The sequence below is a fragment of the Crotalus tigris genome, unplaced genomic scaffold (assembly GCF_016545835.1).
Source record: "Crotalus tigris isolate CLP2741 ecotype Arizona unplaced genomic scaffold, ASM1654583v1 scf7180000018210.256481, whole genome shotgun sequence".
Lineage (NCBI taxonomy): Eukaryota > Metazoa > Chordata > Lepidosauria > Squamata > Viperidae > Crotalus > Crotalus tigris.
Window position 1 is genome coordinate 3,105 of NW_024096883.1, and position 15,064 is coordinate 18,168.

General features: G+C 35.1%; 1 protein-coding gene across 5 annotated transcripts in view; it reads left to right on the plus strand.

Moving 5' to 3' along the window:
* The first annotated feature begins 795 nt into the window (after positions 1-795).
* PDE10A (phosphodiesterase 10A) overlaps positions 796-15,064 on the plus strand; it is a 102,145-nt gene continuing 87,876 nt past the window's right edge. The window contains exon 1 of one of the 5 annotated variants that reach the window (XM_039348920.1): positions 796-1,121. In XM_039348920.1, coding sequence (XP_039204854.1) covers positions 983-1,121 — 139 coding nt within the window. In that variant the 5' untranslated portion in view covers positions 796-982. The remainder of the gene's footprint in view (positions 1,122-15,064) is intronic. The other 4 variants (XM_039348921.1, XM_039348926.1, XM_039348919.1 and 1 more) reach the window with 4 other exon arrangements.

Below are 15,064 nucleotides of genomic sequence, written 5' to 3' on the forward strand. Positions count from 1 at the left end.
AGCTTAGCTTACTTGCTTACTTTATTTATTTATTAACTTTACTGTATGTCCTTCTTCTCATTCAGGAGCTCATAATGCTCATAATGCTATCTCCTGATTTTTTCCCCACAACAACCCTGTGAAGGAGGACAGTGACTGTAGCTATGAAGTAAAAAGACACAAGCTACTTTGGAGACTATGATAAAGCTAGACAAAATATTAAATGCTTTTCACAAGCATATTTGCAAATTCTGAGTATCTATTCCCATGATCATTTTATTTTTCATCAGTACCATGTGACTGTGAAAGCTAGATTGTCAGAAAAGGTGAAAAATAAAAAATGGATGAACTCAACATTATCTTTGACTCGAATCCTTGAATTAACTAATGGTTAAGATGTTGGCCTAAAAACCAGGAGACTGTGAGTTCTAGTCCTGCCTTAGACATTAAAGTCAGCTTTGTGATTTTGAGCTAGCCATTCTTTCTCATTGTAAGTCACTTCACAGAGTAGTAGTTGTGGGAAGAAGTATTAGGTATGAGCTACTTATAAAGTAATAAAGAGATTAAAATTCTATAAAGTTCACCCTCAATTTCTTTTGAGATTTTTTTTAAGTGCTCCTGAATTTAATGTTTTCCCCTCCTTTCAGTTGTTTTGCTTGGAGACAGACATTTTACTTTGTACAATTCCTAACATTTCTATTTTTTGTTATTACAAATATATGAGGGGGAGAATAATACAGTTTAAAAAAATTGCAAGACTATTTTAGAATAGTCTACAAGATGAAGATGACTACTTTTGAAGTGATGTCATAGAGGATGAAAGGTGTAAATTCTAAGAAGAATTGGTTTGTCAGTTAAAGGCAAGGCAGATCTCTGTGTCAGTCATGTAGTGAGAACATAGTTTCTTTTACTCCAGCAATTTCTGTCTGTATTGAGCCAGTTTTTAACCAGATACTTAAGGCTCTACCATATCTTTGATGTTCAGGGTGTATATTATGAGAACATGGATAACATTTCTAAAGAAACAAACAAATCACCTAGAAGGAATACACCCAAAACACAAGATGCATTATCAACCGAGAGTAGAAGCAACTTCAAATATAAACTTGCAAAGTCTTTTGGGCTGGCAGAGAGAAGACTGGGTGAGAAATTTTCATCTGAAAATTATTACACTTAAAGCTCATGTCTTTTTCCTAAAAAGAATCATAATGGCACACATAATTTTCTCCATTTGTTTTAATAATCATAGCAATCCTATGTGATAGGTTACTCAGATTTAAGTTTCATGATTAAGTTGGGATTTGTATCTGACTTACTTTGGTACAAACCTGATTTTGTAACCAACATGCAGTTATGTAAATATCTCTTTTAAAGTTGAGTCTGGTCATACTCCTGGAATTAGCTTGAATTAATTATCACATTTGCTTCTTTCCATCATCAGCTTCTTAGAAGGATTTTTTCCCTTTTTTGAGCAGATCAGAAATTTATGTATTTACATTTTTATTAACAAGCATTGTGAAACAATCATTAAAAATTAGTCAGAGGCTTCAACTATTATTTGGTCTGTGACAATTGCAGGGTTTATCATTTTGCTTCTAGATTAAATTCAAGAAAACTGATTATGTTTAATGTGATCCCCAAAATCTTGTCCATGCTCTGCAAAGTGGTCAGCTATGAGATGGTTCAATGTGTGATCTCTAAGTAAAGTATTTTTTAAAGGCCTCAAATCTCATGAGATCAAATCATGCAAGATTTGTTAGCTTTCATAAGATTTATTGATATTAGGAAATGAAGGCATTTAATATTTTTTTTTAAAAATGGTTACATTTACTTTGATTTGTTTGTTATAATTGCATTCCACTTTTATCCCAGAAGTTGAAGATGGCCTACATAGTATTTCCCTGCCCCAACTTTTTCTCACAACATCTCTTTGAGATGGGTTGGATTAAAAGAAAGTGATTCACGCAAGGTCACCTAATGCGCTTCCATAGTTGAGTGGAGTCTTAAACCTGAGCCTTCCATGTCCTAAACCAGACTGGAAAAGAGATCTGTAGATGCATTTTGGAGACTTATATACACCAGGGGGTCTACATCTCTCACATTGTCAATATAATTACATCTAATTAGCAAAAACTATGATGGTCCATATAAACAAGAGACTGGGAACTGCTGGTTTAAAAATATACCCTGGCCATGGTCCTCATTTTTCCAGAACTCTCATCCCCAATATATGCTAACTTGCCCATTAATATAAAGCAAACATTCTTTGATGCCTATGTTTCAGCAACAGGCCCATTCTGTAAGAAAGTATAGAGCAGGTTAGAATCCAGGACTCATTCAGTACTTATTTTTATTGGAGATGAAAAAATATTACAGTATTATGATCAGTTACTGCAGAATCTAGAAATCTTATTATAGGTACTCTTCACTTTCCTTCACTCAGCAATCATTCAAAGTTATGACAATGCTGAAAAAATAACTTTACAGCCCATTTAAGATTATTTATGACTTTTGCTACTTCCCTGGTCACACGATAGCCATTAAGTCAGTATGCATTGTCCTGAGAGATTGGAGAGGGAGAGATTTCAAGAGAATACTCTAAGCTATTTGCATAATGTTCCTCTGGGTTCCAAGCCCAAGCTGCAGGATGCTTGCATTGCTTTTGATGTGCAGGAGACAATAAGTAGGCACTCCAGCATTCCAAAGGGCCAGGGATGTGGTTAGAAGGCAAAGAAAAGCTGAAGGTGTGAATCTGAATAGCCTTGTCTCTTTCCAGCCAGAAAGGACAGTTGTAGTCACATGATTTCCCACTTAGGGATTGCTTCACTTAATGGTGGAGTTGCTGGTCTCATTTGTGATTAAGCAAGGACTACCTCTCTCTCTGTGTGTATAGCTACCTACCTAGCTAGCTAATCAGATAGATAGAGAGATAGATCATTGATAGATGATAGAGAATAGAGGATAGACAGACAGAGAGATGATAGATTGACTGATAGATGATAAATGATAGATGATAGATATATAGATGATAGATGATAGATAATAGATGATAAATAGATTGATAGACAATAGATGATAGATTCATAGATGATAAATGATAGATGATAGATTGATAGACGGTAGATTGATAGATGAAAGATGATAGATAGAGCAGTTCTACAATTTAAACAGTATCTTTTTCTCCTAGCTTTATGTGGTAACAGGCTTTTTTGCTGATGTAATGGTCTGTGGAAATGACCTTGGGAAACAAGAAGATGAGCTGAAGCCTAGTCAAGTGTCATATATCTCAGATCATAGAAGGAAAAGGATTGTAAGAAACATCTCATAAGAGATCCTTTCTAGTTTTCTGAAAAGTAAAAGTGGGGAGAATTGGTTTCAGATTTGCAAGATTCTGTTATTGTAACATTACAATGAAGTGGAGGGCTGATAGCTGCCCATTTTTTTAGCCTTAGATAGTGAGGGCACCAAGATAATGGTTTTGCAGATCCCACAGTTTACTTCCAGTATTGCCAGCATCCACTCTCCTGCTTCTTGTATCAGTGCTAAACAAATCAGCACATCCAAGTTGGTGTTTGATCATTCAGAAGGAACGAGGTTATTCAAGGCAATTGTTTTCTTTTACTTAAGCTTCCAAATTTTGATTTGGATGTGATAGATAGAGTTTGCTAAATTATTCAGATAATTTAAAGTTTTAAAATTGTGGAAAAAAATTAAAGTGAAGCTTCTTTTTAATGGCTTTTTAGATGGAAATATCTTTCTAAAGGCAATTAGCATATTTAGAAGATTTGCTGGGTGATGGAAAGTTAAATTTGCCCACCCTATCTCCACAATGGTGAAGATGTTAGTTAGGCATCTGCAATTGTTTACCTAAAAGAAAATACATGTTATTGCACTCACAGAATTAAAACCACGTCTACTTTTATTATAAATATCCATTTTGCTACAACTAAAGACTCTGGAGCTCTCTTAGCTATTTCAGTTTTATATATTTTCTGTGATTCCATTTGCCTGAAGATTCAACTGTCTCTTCTCCCAGTCAGTAGATGTAGCCCAGGAACAAGATGGCTATATCTTGGGATGACCCTGTTTTACTTTCATTTGCTACAAAGAAGAGTATCATTTCTCTCTCTACTTCCTGTCCATTTCTGTTCTTCTCTGGAGGAGAGCAAACCTTCAGGAATATGTTTGGAGCTAGCATTATCTTGGACAAACTGGAGACACATTATTCTCCTTTTGGTAAACATTTCAATCCTAATATGGCTCTAAGGATGGGTAAAGACTATTGAGGAAACAGGCTGGAGTTTTGTTTGCCCAGCGAGTCCAGTAGAGGGTTTAGTTTAGTCCTTGAAAAAGGTTCAGTCTGTTTGGAGCTAAATCTAGCACCCTGTTGGTTTAATGAATCGTTTGTTTGAATTAGAGAGTATAACACCCTTAGTCCCAGCAAGCCAATAAACTTAGGACCTATGGATGGGCAAAGCAACTGTAGAGTTTTTTTTAGAGTTAATCTGCTTTTGTCAGTCCTACAAAATGTATAATGACATACAAAAGACATACAAGCTTGATAAAACCCATTTCTTGTGCTTTCTAAGGATGAAAATTCCTGGGATGTTTTATTCCCTTAAAATATCTTTGCTGTCTCCCATGATAATAAGGATTTGCTTCAGATTTTCTGATATAGTTTCAACAGAATAAATATCTTCCTTTACAATTATACTAAGTAAGGATGATGGTTATATATTACTATATCCCTGAACTTATGTAAATTTTAATGTGGTATTTTACTAGATTGCAAAAAATCTTCACAGCGTGTGCATGCAGAAATAGAGGAACTGTTATTTCAGTCTGGGTCCCTCTGCCTTGCTCAGTCTAGGAATCCAAATTAAATATCCACAATAACCATTAGTTAAACTCTTCTGATGATGGAGAATGCTCCAGCTTAGCAAGTAATTAGCTCCACTGTTACACAAATGGTAACATTTTTTTCCTCTAATATTCAGTTTGAATCTATATTACTTAATGTAATGTATTACTCCATGTCTTTCTTCTCAGTCTTTGTGTAATAGCATTTTAACTATATGAATAGTGCTGTATTCCGGTATGTCTAAATGTCTCTTAAATATTAGGTGTTAGAATAGGACATAATATTTAAATTGAGATCTGACCACTGCAGGGTAAAGTCAAGAATTTACATCCCAGGTTTGTACGTTCTTCACAGTGCTGAGGAATCAATGGTGAGCATTCTTTAACTACAATCATTGAGCCTGTTATACATCCACTTAATGCCATCCAGTTTCCACTTAACTTTCTAATTAGAAGGCCATGTGCAATTCAATCAGTTGCTTTGTTGAAATCAAACTATATTATGATCTGCTAAGAAAGTTACTGATCAAAAAGTGAGTTAAGATTAATTGAGCAAGACCATTTTGATAAATTCATGCTGACTTTCAGTAATCACTGATTTTCAAGGTGCCTTCAAATGAGGAAGAGTTTAATTATCACTAGATTGTATGTATATATATTGAGGAAGACACATACCACCCATACAAGTCACCACTTTGGCTTTATTTTCATATCCTCACTAGTTCTTCCTTCAGGCCCTGGTACTTCTCTAGCTTCTGATATTCCTTCTTCATAATGTCACTATCACTTGGCATTGCTATGCATTATCTATCATTATACTGTCTTCTGGATTTGGTCTCCTACCATAATGTTGGGATGATTGGCTAGTACCTGCCTGTCCATCTGGATTTGGAAGTCCCACAGGATCTTAGTCCTCTTATTCTCCAACCTTCTGTAGGATCTCCCATCTGGACATGAGAGGATCTAGCCCATATACTGTTCAAATGTTCCTGTTCACTATGCCAGCTTTTTAATTGTACCATTCAGTGTATGTTGTTCCTACCTGCATCTTACACCCTGCCACTATGTGTTGGACTGAGGCCTCACTGCATAGTGTGCACCTTGAGTCTTATCTAGTGTGGGAGACTCCTGCTTCTATGGATCCGGTGCATAGTGCTTGTTCTTGTGCTGTTATGATCAGTGCCCCAGTGCTGTCTTTTAATCCAGCCCTTTTCAGCTTGGTAAGATTTCCCAATGTCTGCCACCTGAGCTATTTGTTGATGGTACATTCCATGCAGGATCTTGTCTTGCATGGCACGTCCCATGTTTGATCTTCCTACCTTATTTGCTGCTGCCCCATGCATCCTCTCAGCAGCTCATGTTTGACTGCCATCTTACTAATGTACTGCTGGATTATCTGGGTTTTATTCAACTTAGTGGCTTTGACACTTGCCAGACCACATAGCTGAACATAGCCACCCATCCTCTTTCAGATTAGTAAGTTTATTATTATTACTGCCTTCTATTTTCCTTGCAAAAACAACTCTGTGAGGTAGCTTGGGTTGAGAAAGAGTCCCAAAATCACACAGCCAAATTTCATGTCTAAGGAAAGCCTAGAACTTACAGTCTCCTTGTTTCTAGGCTAACACCTTAATCACCACATCAGACTGGTTTATGATGTGCTGTAGAATCTTTCTAGATATTTATATTTAGATATTTATTGCAGTTCAAGGGATGTGTAGTTTCCTGTACAAGATTTGATCTCCTGTAATTGTTTGATAGTTCACTTATAGTCTGGGATTGTTCAAAGATAGAGTCAGCTACTTTGTTCAGCATCCTAGTGCTGGAAATTTAAACACACTCAAAGAGAAACATATTGACACCGGTATTCCCTGTCCATATTTCCATTAATCTCATTTTTTTTCTTCCATCCTGACCGTCATAATTGACTCATGGAACGTATTCCCTAGTTTTGGAGGAGACTGAACCAAAATAGTTGAGTAGTTCTGCTTTGTCTTTATTATGTTATGCATTGGCATTTTGCCACTTTCATTAAGCAAGCAGTATATAGATTCCCACCACCACTATGTTTTATTTGGAACACATATGGGAAAAATATTTTTAATTGTTGTTATGAAGATAATATTCATTTTTTTTCTATTGAACAATAATAGAGAGTTGTGAAGAAGTCCCCCCCAGCAGAATGTTGGCAGTGATCCCTTTCCATGGATATAGTTGGTACTTATCAAAACTAAATATATCGGATATTATCTGCTGATAATAATAAAGCAAACAAAAGGAGATAGTATAAGGGATGGAGAAGAGAACACGTCTTTAAACACCTTATATGCCTTAGTATAAACCTGGTGATTACACTTTATATTTTAGAGAAAACTTGCAGAATTTTATATTACTTTACAAGATACTTGGAGAGTAAATTGATAGTGCCAAACCTTTGTAATGTAAAATAGCTTTATTTAGCTAAGCATAATCTGTGCTGTTAAAAATATCTCACCAAGGGGTTCCAAAATTATGCAACATGTTTTTGTAATAAGTTTCAGAAAGTACTTTTTAGATTATACACACTTGCAAAAATTAGGCATTTATTCCATAAATCTATATTGTATTTGTCATATGTTAATAAAATGTACAGTGTATGTGGCCTTCATCTGCATTTTAAGTAGCTCCTTTATTAAGCTTGTACGAAATAATTATTTTTATATGATTCAACATACATATTTAAATGAAACTTGGTACTCCTGCTGGGCTGTACTAAATTTAAAAGGAAATTCATTTTGAGAGAAGACTACATTTTCATCATATCTTATAGTTCCATGCTGTGTAAAATAGTTTTAGTTGTGTATAAACCTTTCTAAATTTGCATTTAGAATAACATTCCTGAAAAGTAGTTGATCTGCACTTATTGTGAATAATAATAATATAAAAAAGTTGGAAGGGACCTTGGAGGTCATCTAGTCCAACCTCCTGCTCAGACAGGAAACCCTATACCATTTCAGACAAATGGCTGTCCAGTCTTGTCTTAAAAACTTATTTATTTATTTATTTATGAGACTTATATACCGTTTTAAGTGCAAGCACTCTCTAAGCGGTGTACACCAGTAAGCAATGTATATATATTTACATTGCCCCCAACAATCTGCGTCCTCATTTTACCTACCCCGGAAGGATGGAAGGCTGAGTCAACCTTGAGCCGGTGAGATTTGAACCGCTGACCTGCTGAACACAGTCAGCTAAAGTGGCCTGCAGTACTGCACTCTAACTGCTGTGCCACCTCGGCTTCCAGTGTTGGAGCTTTCACAGCTTCTGGAGACAGGTTATTCCACGAATTAATTGTTCTGTCAGGAAGTTTCTCCTTAGTTCTAGGTTGCTTCTCTCTTTGGTTAGTTTCCCTCCATTGCTTCTTGTCCTGCCTGCAGGCGCTTTGGAGAATAGCTTGACTCCCTCTTCTTTGTGGCAACCCCTGAGATATTGGAACACTGCTATCATGTCCCCCCTCGTCCTTCTCTTCATTAAACTAGACATACCCAATTCCAGCAACCATTCCTTATATGTTTTAGTGAGTGATTTACCTTCTTTTCTGTTAAACATAAACATTTGCTGCGTTACACTATGCATTGCAATAAAGATGTGTCTTATTTTTTATCTCTACTGGTCCACCTAAAGCAGTGTTAAATAATTAGATTGGGAATACTTGGCAATCTTTAGAATGCTGATAAAATAAAGTTTAATGCATGCAATAATGATATCTAGGTTGTATTCACAGAAAGGTCACAAAACATAGGGATTATAGCCCAGATGATTCTGTTCTTTAATTTACAGATCAGTAGTAACTTTTTTTTTTTTTTTTTTTTTTTTATTTAAATTTTTAAAAAGTTTTACAAATAAAAATCCACCCCCCCCTCCCCAACCACCCCACCCCCCCCCGACTTCCCAGAACTGAATATAGGATTATTTAACAAATATTTTAAAAATAACATTTGCAATTTATAAAATAATTAATAGTAATAATAAAAATCACAGTAATAATATATATAGAAATAATATACATAACATAAACTTTAAAATGAATAATATATACTAAAAAAGAAAAAAAATAAAAAATAAAAAGAGACGAGAGAGAGAGAAAGAAGAAAGAAGAAAGTAGACGAAAAATAAAGCATATATATATATATAAAAAAAAAATATATGAATAATAATACATTAAAAATGTATATATATAAAAAAGAAAAAGAAGAAAGAAAGAAAGAAAAAACAATCATTACAAATTATAAAAAGGCTAAATAATATTTTCCCATATCCAAATTATGTTGTATAAAATTTATCCATTTTTCCCATACCGCAAAAAATTTTTCTTGAGATTGCTCCTTTAAGAAAGCCGAAATCTTTGCCAATTCTGCCAAATACGAAACTTTATGAAACCATTCTTGTAAAGTAGGCAAAGATTCCTTCTTCCAATATTGTCCTATTAACAACCTAGCGGCTGTAATCAAATTTAACATCAATATAACCTCCTTAGCATCACAGTCAATAACAATAACTAGTAAAAATAATTGCGGAGTAAATTTTACCCTCCTTTTAAAAATTCTTTGAATATTCCACCATATCTTAATCCAAAAAGCTTTTATATGCTTACACGTCCACCAAATATGGGAATAGGTAGCATCCAAATATCCACATCTCCAGCATTTCGGCTGTAGATTAGGGTACATAATGGACATTTTCTTTGGGTCAAGGTGCCATCTATAAAACATCTTATAAAAATTCTCTCTTAAATTTTGCGCTTGTGTGAATTTAACATTTCTGATCCAAATAAGTTCCCAAGTATCCATTGAAATCGTTTCACCAATATTCTGTGCCCATTTAATCATACAATCTTTAACTAGTTCAAGTTCTGAATCTAATTCCACTAAACCCCCATAAACTCTCTTAATATGGGTTGGCCTTTGATCTCTTACTTGTTTTAAAAAAATTTCATCTTCTCTAAGCCAGCCCATTTTACAATCCATCTTCCATCTATCCACTATTGGTCTATATTGGAACCATGAATAAGTTAAGTTTTCATGTGTTAACTCTTCCAAAGATTTTAACTGCCAGTCTTGGCCATCCCATCTTAATAACTGTACGTAAGAGACCTTGTCCATATTTACCCCTTTCCTTATACCTTCTATGGCATGCCGAGGTATAGCCCATAATGGTATTTTGAAATCACTTTTATAATACTTTCTCCACAATCTTAGCAAAGAGTTTCTTATAATATGAGACTTAAAAACCCAATCCACTTTTTTATTAAATATTAAATAGGCATGCCATCCAAAAAAGAGGTCCCAGCCTTCCAAATGAAGTATTTCTGTATTTGTTAAATTCACCCAATCGCTAATCAATGTCAATACTACAGCATCATAATACAATTTCATATTTTGTACCTTGAGTCCACCTCTCTCACGAAAATCTTGCATTATTTTAAGTTTCACCCTTGGTTTTTTCCCTGCCCAAACAAATTTATTAATACCTTTTTGCCATTCATCTAAATTACGTTCGTTCTTTAAGATAGGTAACATTTGGAACAAAAAAATAAACTTTGGCAGGACAGTCATTTTAATAACTGCAATTCTGCCCATAAGGGATAACTGTAAATTATTCCAGTTTTTTAAATCCTTCTGTACCTCAATCCACAGCTTTTCATAATTATTTTTATACAATTTTACATTAGAAGCAGATAATGTAACCCCCAAATATTTTACCTTATCAACAATTTCAAAGTCTGTTAAGTTAACTAGAGCCTGTTTATCACCATTAGTCATATTTTTAGCTAATATTTTGGTATTATTATTATTAATTTTAAAGCCAGAAACACGTCCATATTGTTGAATCAATTGTAATAATTTCACCACAGAAGAAACAGTTTGAGACAAAGTAACAACCAAGTCATCTGCAAAGGCTCTTAATTTATATTCTTTTTTATTAATTTCTATTCCTTTTATTTCTTGAGACTCCCGAATTTTAATCAACAAAATTTCCAGTGTTAAAACAAACAATAACGGAGACAACGGGCATCCCTGTCTTGTTCCTTTTTCTATTACAAAAGCCTCTGACAACCCCCCATTTACAATAATTTGAGCAGTCTGTTTTTGATATATATTGGATAATACTTGTAATATATTTTGTCCAAAATTCATCTCCTTGATTAAACACAGCATAAAATGCCAATTCACTTGATCAAAGGCTTTTTCAGCATCCAAAAATATCAGGCCTGCAGAGACTTGGTTATTCTTTTCTAAATACTCTAATAAATTAATAATTTGTCTAACGTTATTCTTAATATACCTTCCAGTTATAAAACCCGATTGATCCCTATGTATAAACTGCTGCAAGATCCCCATAAGCCTGTTAGCTAAAATTTTTGCAAAAATTTTATAATCCACATTTAAAAGAGATATAGGCCTATAATTTTTAGGCAAAGTAAGATCTTGACTATCTTTTGGAATCAATGATATAAATGCATTACGCCAGGATGGAGGGATCTCTAACCCCTGTAATAAAAGATCAGTAGTAACTTTTAAAGTCTTCTTGAGATTAGTTCAACTGAAATGCTAGTGATTAATCTGGGTTTCTAATACAAACAGTCCCTGAGTTAAGAACATCCACTTTATGGACAACTTGTACTTATGAACTGACTGCCATTAAGCCTATTATATTAAAAATTGAGTTAAATACCATGGTTTATAATAACAAATGCACATACTACATTATGGTGCTCATGAAAACATTGCACAGCTTCAGTGGTTCATTGGCTCAAGGGAGGAGAAGAGCATCTGCCATTTTAAGTTAGATCACATTACCATAATTATGCCTCTGAAGCATAACTCAATGCAAGTGCTAGTGATGTATATATATAAAAAAGGAAAACAAAAATAAAGTGGAAAAATAAAATGACCAAAGCTGCAGATGATAGCATTTGAGGAAGGAGATTGGGACCTAAAACTCCTGAACCCAAAAAAAATATATATATATTTTTGACAAAAGCATTAGCTGAAGCCTTTTGTCTTATTGAAGAAGGGAGGGCAAACTTAGAGAGCAAGATTTTAATATAGAGAGGTTCACCAAAGTTTACTATACAGTTACCTAGGGCCTCAGTTGCTATAAGACCGTTTATGACGAAAAATGAAAAGCTCTGTACAAACCTCTCTTGATGCTTATTTCAAAGTAAAAGTAAATATTTGACTAACTGATATTTAATAAGAACCATAGGTATATCTGTTATAACTTATCTACAAATTCAACTTAAAGAGAGACTTAGGAACAGATCTTGTTCATAATCTGGGGACTGCCTGTATATAAAGGAGCTAACAAATGTTAGCTTATCAGCCTATTTGTTTGTGATCACAACCACTCTGCAAATATGGATGATTTAGCCCTAGATGTACTTTCCTGTCACACTTGTCTGGATTATTAAGATAAAAGAAATAGGATTCTCAGTCTGTATGTGGTTAGGACATCTGCTAGATCTTATCTTTTCAAAACCTGTACTGCAGTGAGATCACTAAAGACAACATCTGATTATGATGGCCCTCCCTCAGAACAAAAAATGTAGATGAATAGTACAGTAGGCAATACTGTGACCGTGAATATTACCATGCTTGTGACAATTCACTCTGCATCCATCAGCAGCTCTGCTTGAAGTTATGGGTTTGTATTTTAGTTACAGTATGGTTCTTTAAGGTTCCTTAGATGCATTGACATATTTACTTTAAACTGAATTTCACTGCTGTCCTGCCCAATGACTTTGAATTTAATGTATTCACTTTCTTTTCTGTCAGCCAAATCCTCAGATGAAGATTTGGTATTTGGGTCTGATGTATCTTCCTTCCAGATGTTACAATATTTTATTAAAGGCTGTAATAATAGCATTTTGAAAGCATGATAGCATTCATGATAGCATGAAAGCATTCCTGCTTCTTATACCAAGGAGAATCAAGACAGGACCATCCTGAGTTTCTTTGTCACTCCTTTCTCTGTTCCAAGACTAAGGTAGTATTTAAATAATGATTATTGACTATCTTTTTAACACCATTTCTGTACTCCATTACACTAAGAAAGCTTCACTGCAAAATACTGAATCTTAGCTGTTTGTCTGCTTTATTCTTCAAAATGGACACTAAAACATTCTTATCAATTAGCATAGTGGCTGGATAAGTAAACACTTTGCATGAAATACTTCTAGTCATTTTAAAGGTGAAAGGAAGAAACAAAGTAAATTGCTGTTGATTGCAGGGAAACTTGGGGATGACAAATTTGGGGAGGTGAATCAGAGATAACTGTAACAGCTGCAATATTTCTTTAATCAATTTTATAGGACTGTCCATCTCATCCAAAGTGACCCTGGACAATGTACAGTAAAACTAGGAATTAAAACAGTTTACAGTACAATGCAGTATAAGGAGAAAATGCCAATCTCAAAATGGGGAAGTGAAATTGGGAGATGTGGGCTGAGAATAGTGATGGTATCTGAAAATGAGAAGAAGGACTAATGGTTGATAGGCAAATATTAAAGGGTGAGGACACAGAAATGCATTTTGTGCACATTTTTGCATTTACAATAGGCAGGAGAGATTATTAATACATGTTTGGAGGTTAATCTCAAAACAGAGACAAAAATATCTATGATGGTTGGACCTTATTGGTTAGGAATATGGCACAAGAGAATTGTGGAGTAGATTATCTCAAAGAATAGAGAAAAAAGGATTATGTCTTAAATACTTTTGGTCAAGTTACCTCTCTTGTAATCTCATTTGTGTGACAATGTAAAATGAGTTTGTTGTTTTCACTGGATTATTTATTTAATAAACAAACAATATAATGATCATTTAATGATCTTTCCCATGACACTTTTACCTTTCCAAATGTGACCATCTGCTTCAAAGGTTTAGACACTTCTACCATAGATGGCCCTTTTATGGATTACTGCCTTGTTGTGGTGAAGGGGCTTGCGTAACTCAATGAAGCTATAAGCTATGCTGTGCAGGGCCACCCAAGACGGACAGGTCATAGCAGAGAGTTCTGACAAAATGTGATCCACTGGAGAAGGAAATGGCAAACCACTCCAGTATCTTTGCCATGAAAACCCCATGGACAGTACTAAAAGGCAAAAAGATATGACGTGGAAGATGAGCCCCTCAGGTCGGAAGGTGTCCAATATGCTACTGGGGAAGAGCAGAGGGCTAGTACTAGTAGCACCAGAAAGAATGAAGCGACTGGGCCAAAGCCGAAAGGACACTCAGCTGTGGATATATCTGGTGGTGAAAGCAAAGTCCGATGCTGTAAAGATCTTTTTTCCATAGGAACCTGGAATGTAAGACCCATGAATCAAGGCAAGCTAGACGTAGTCAAAAAAGACATGACAAGACTGAACATCGACATCTTAGGAATCAGCGAACTAAAATGGACAGGAATGGGTGAATTTAACTCAGATGACCATCAGGTATACTACTGTGGGCAAGAATCCCTCAGAAGAAATGGAGTAGCCTTCATAGTCAATAAAAGAATAGAAAAGCAATACTGGGATACAATCCCCAAAATGACAGAATGATCTCAATTCGAATCCAAGGCAAACCATTCAATATCACAGTAGTCCAAATCTATGCCCAACCACTGGTGCTGAAGAGGATGAAATTGACCGGTTCTATGAAGCCCTACAGCACCTTATAGAATTAACACCAAAAAATGATGTCCTTATCATCATGGGGGATTGGAATGCTAAGGTAGGAAGCCAAAAGATAACCGGAATAACAGGCAAGTTTGGCCTTGGAGTACAAAATGAAGCAGGGCACAAGCTGATAGAATTTTGTCAAGAGAATACGATGATCATAACAAACACTCTTTTCCAACAACCCAAGAGACGGCTCTACACATGGACATCACCAGATGGTCAACATAGAAATCAGATTGACTATGTGCTCTGCAGCCAAAGATGGAGAAGCTCTATACAGTCAGTAAAAACAAGACCAGGAGCTGACTGGGGCTCAGATCATGAGCTTCTCGTTGCAAAATTTAGGCTTAAATTGAAAAAAGTAGGGAAAAGCACTAGGCCACTCAGGTATGAACTAAATCATATTCCTGATGAATATACAGTAGAGGTGACAAATAGATTTAAGGAACTGGATCTGATAGACAGAGTGCCTGAAGAACTATGGATGGAAGTTCGCAACATTGTACAAGAGGTAGCAAC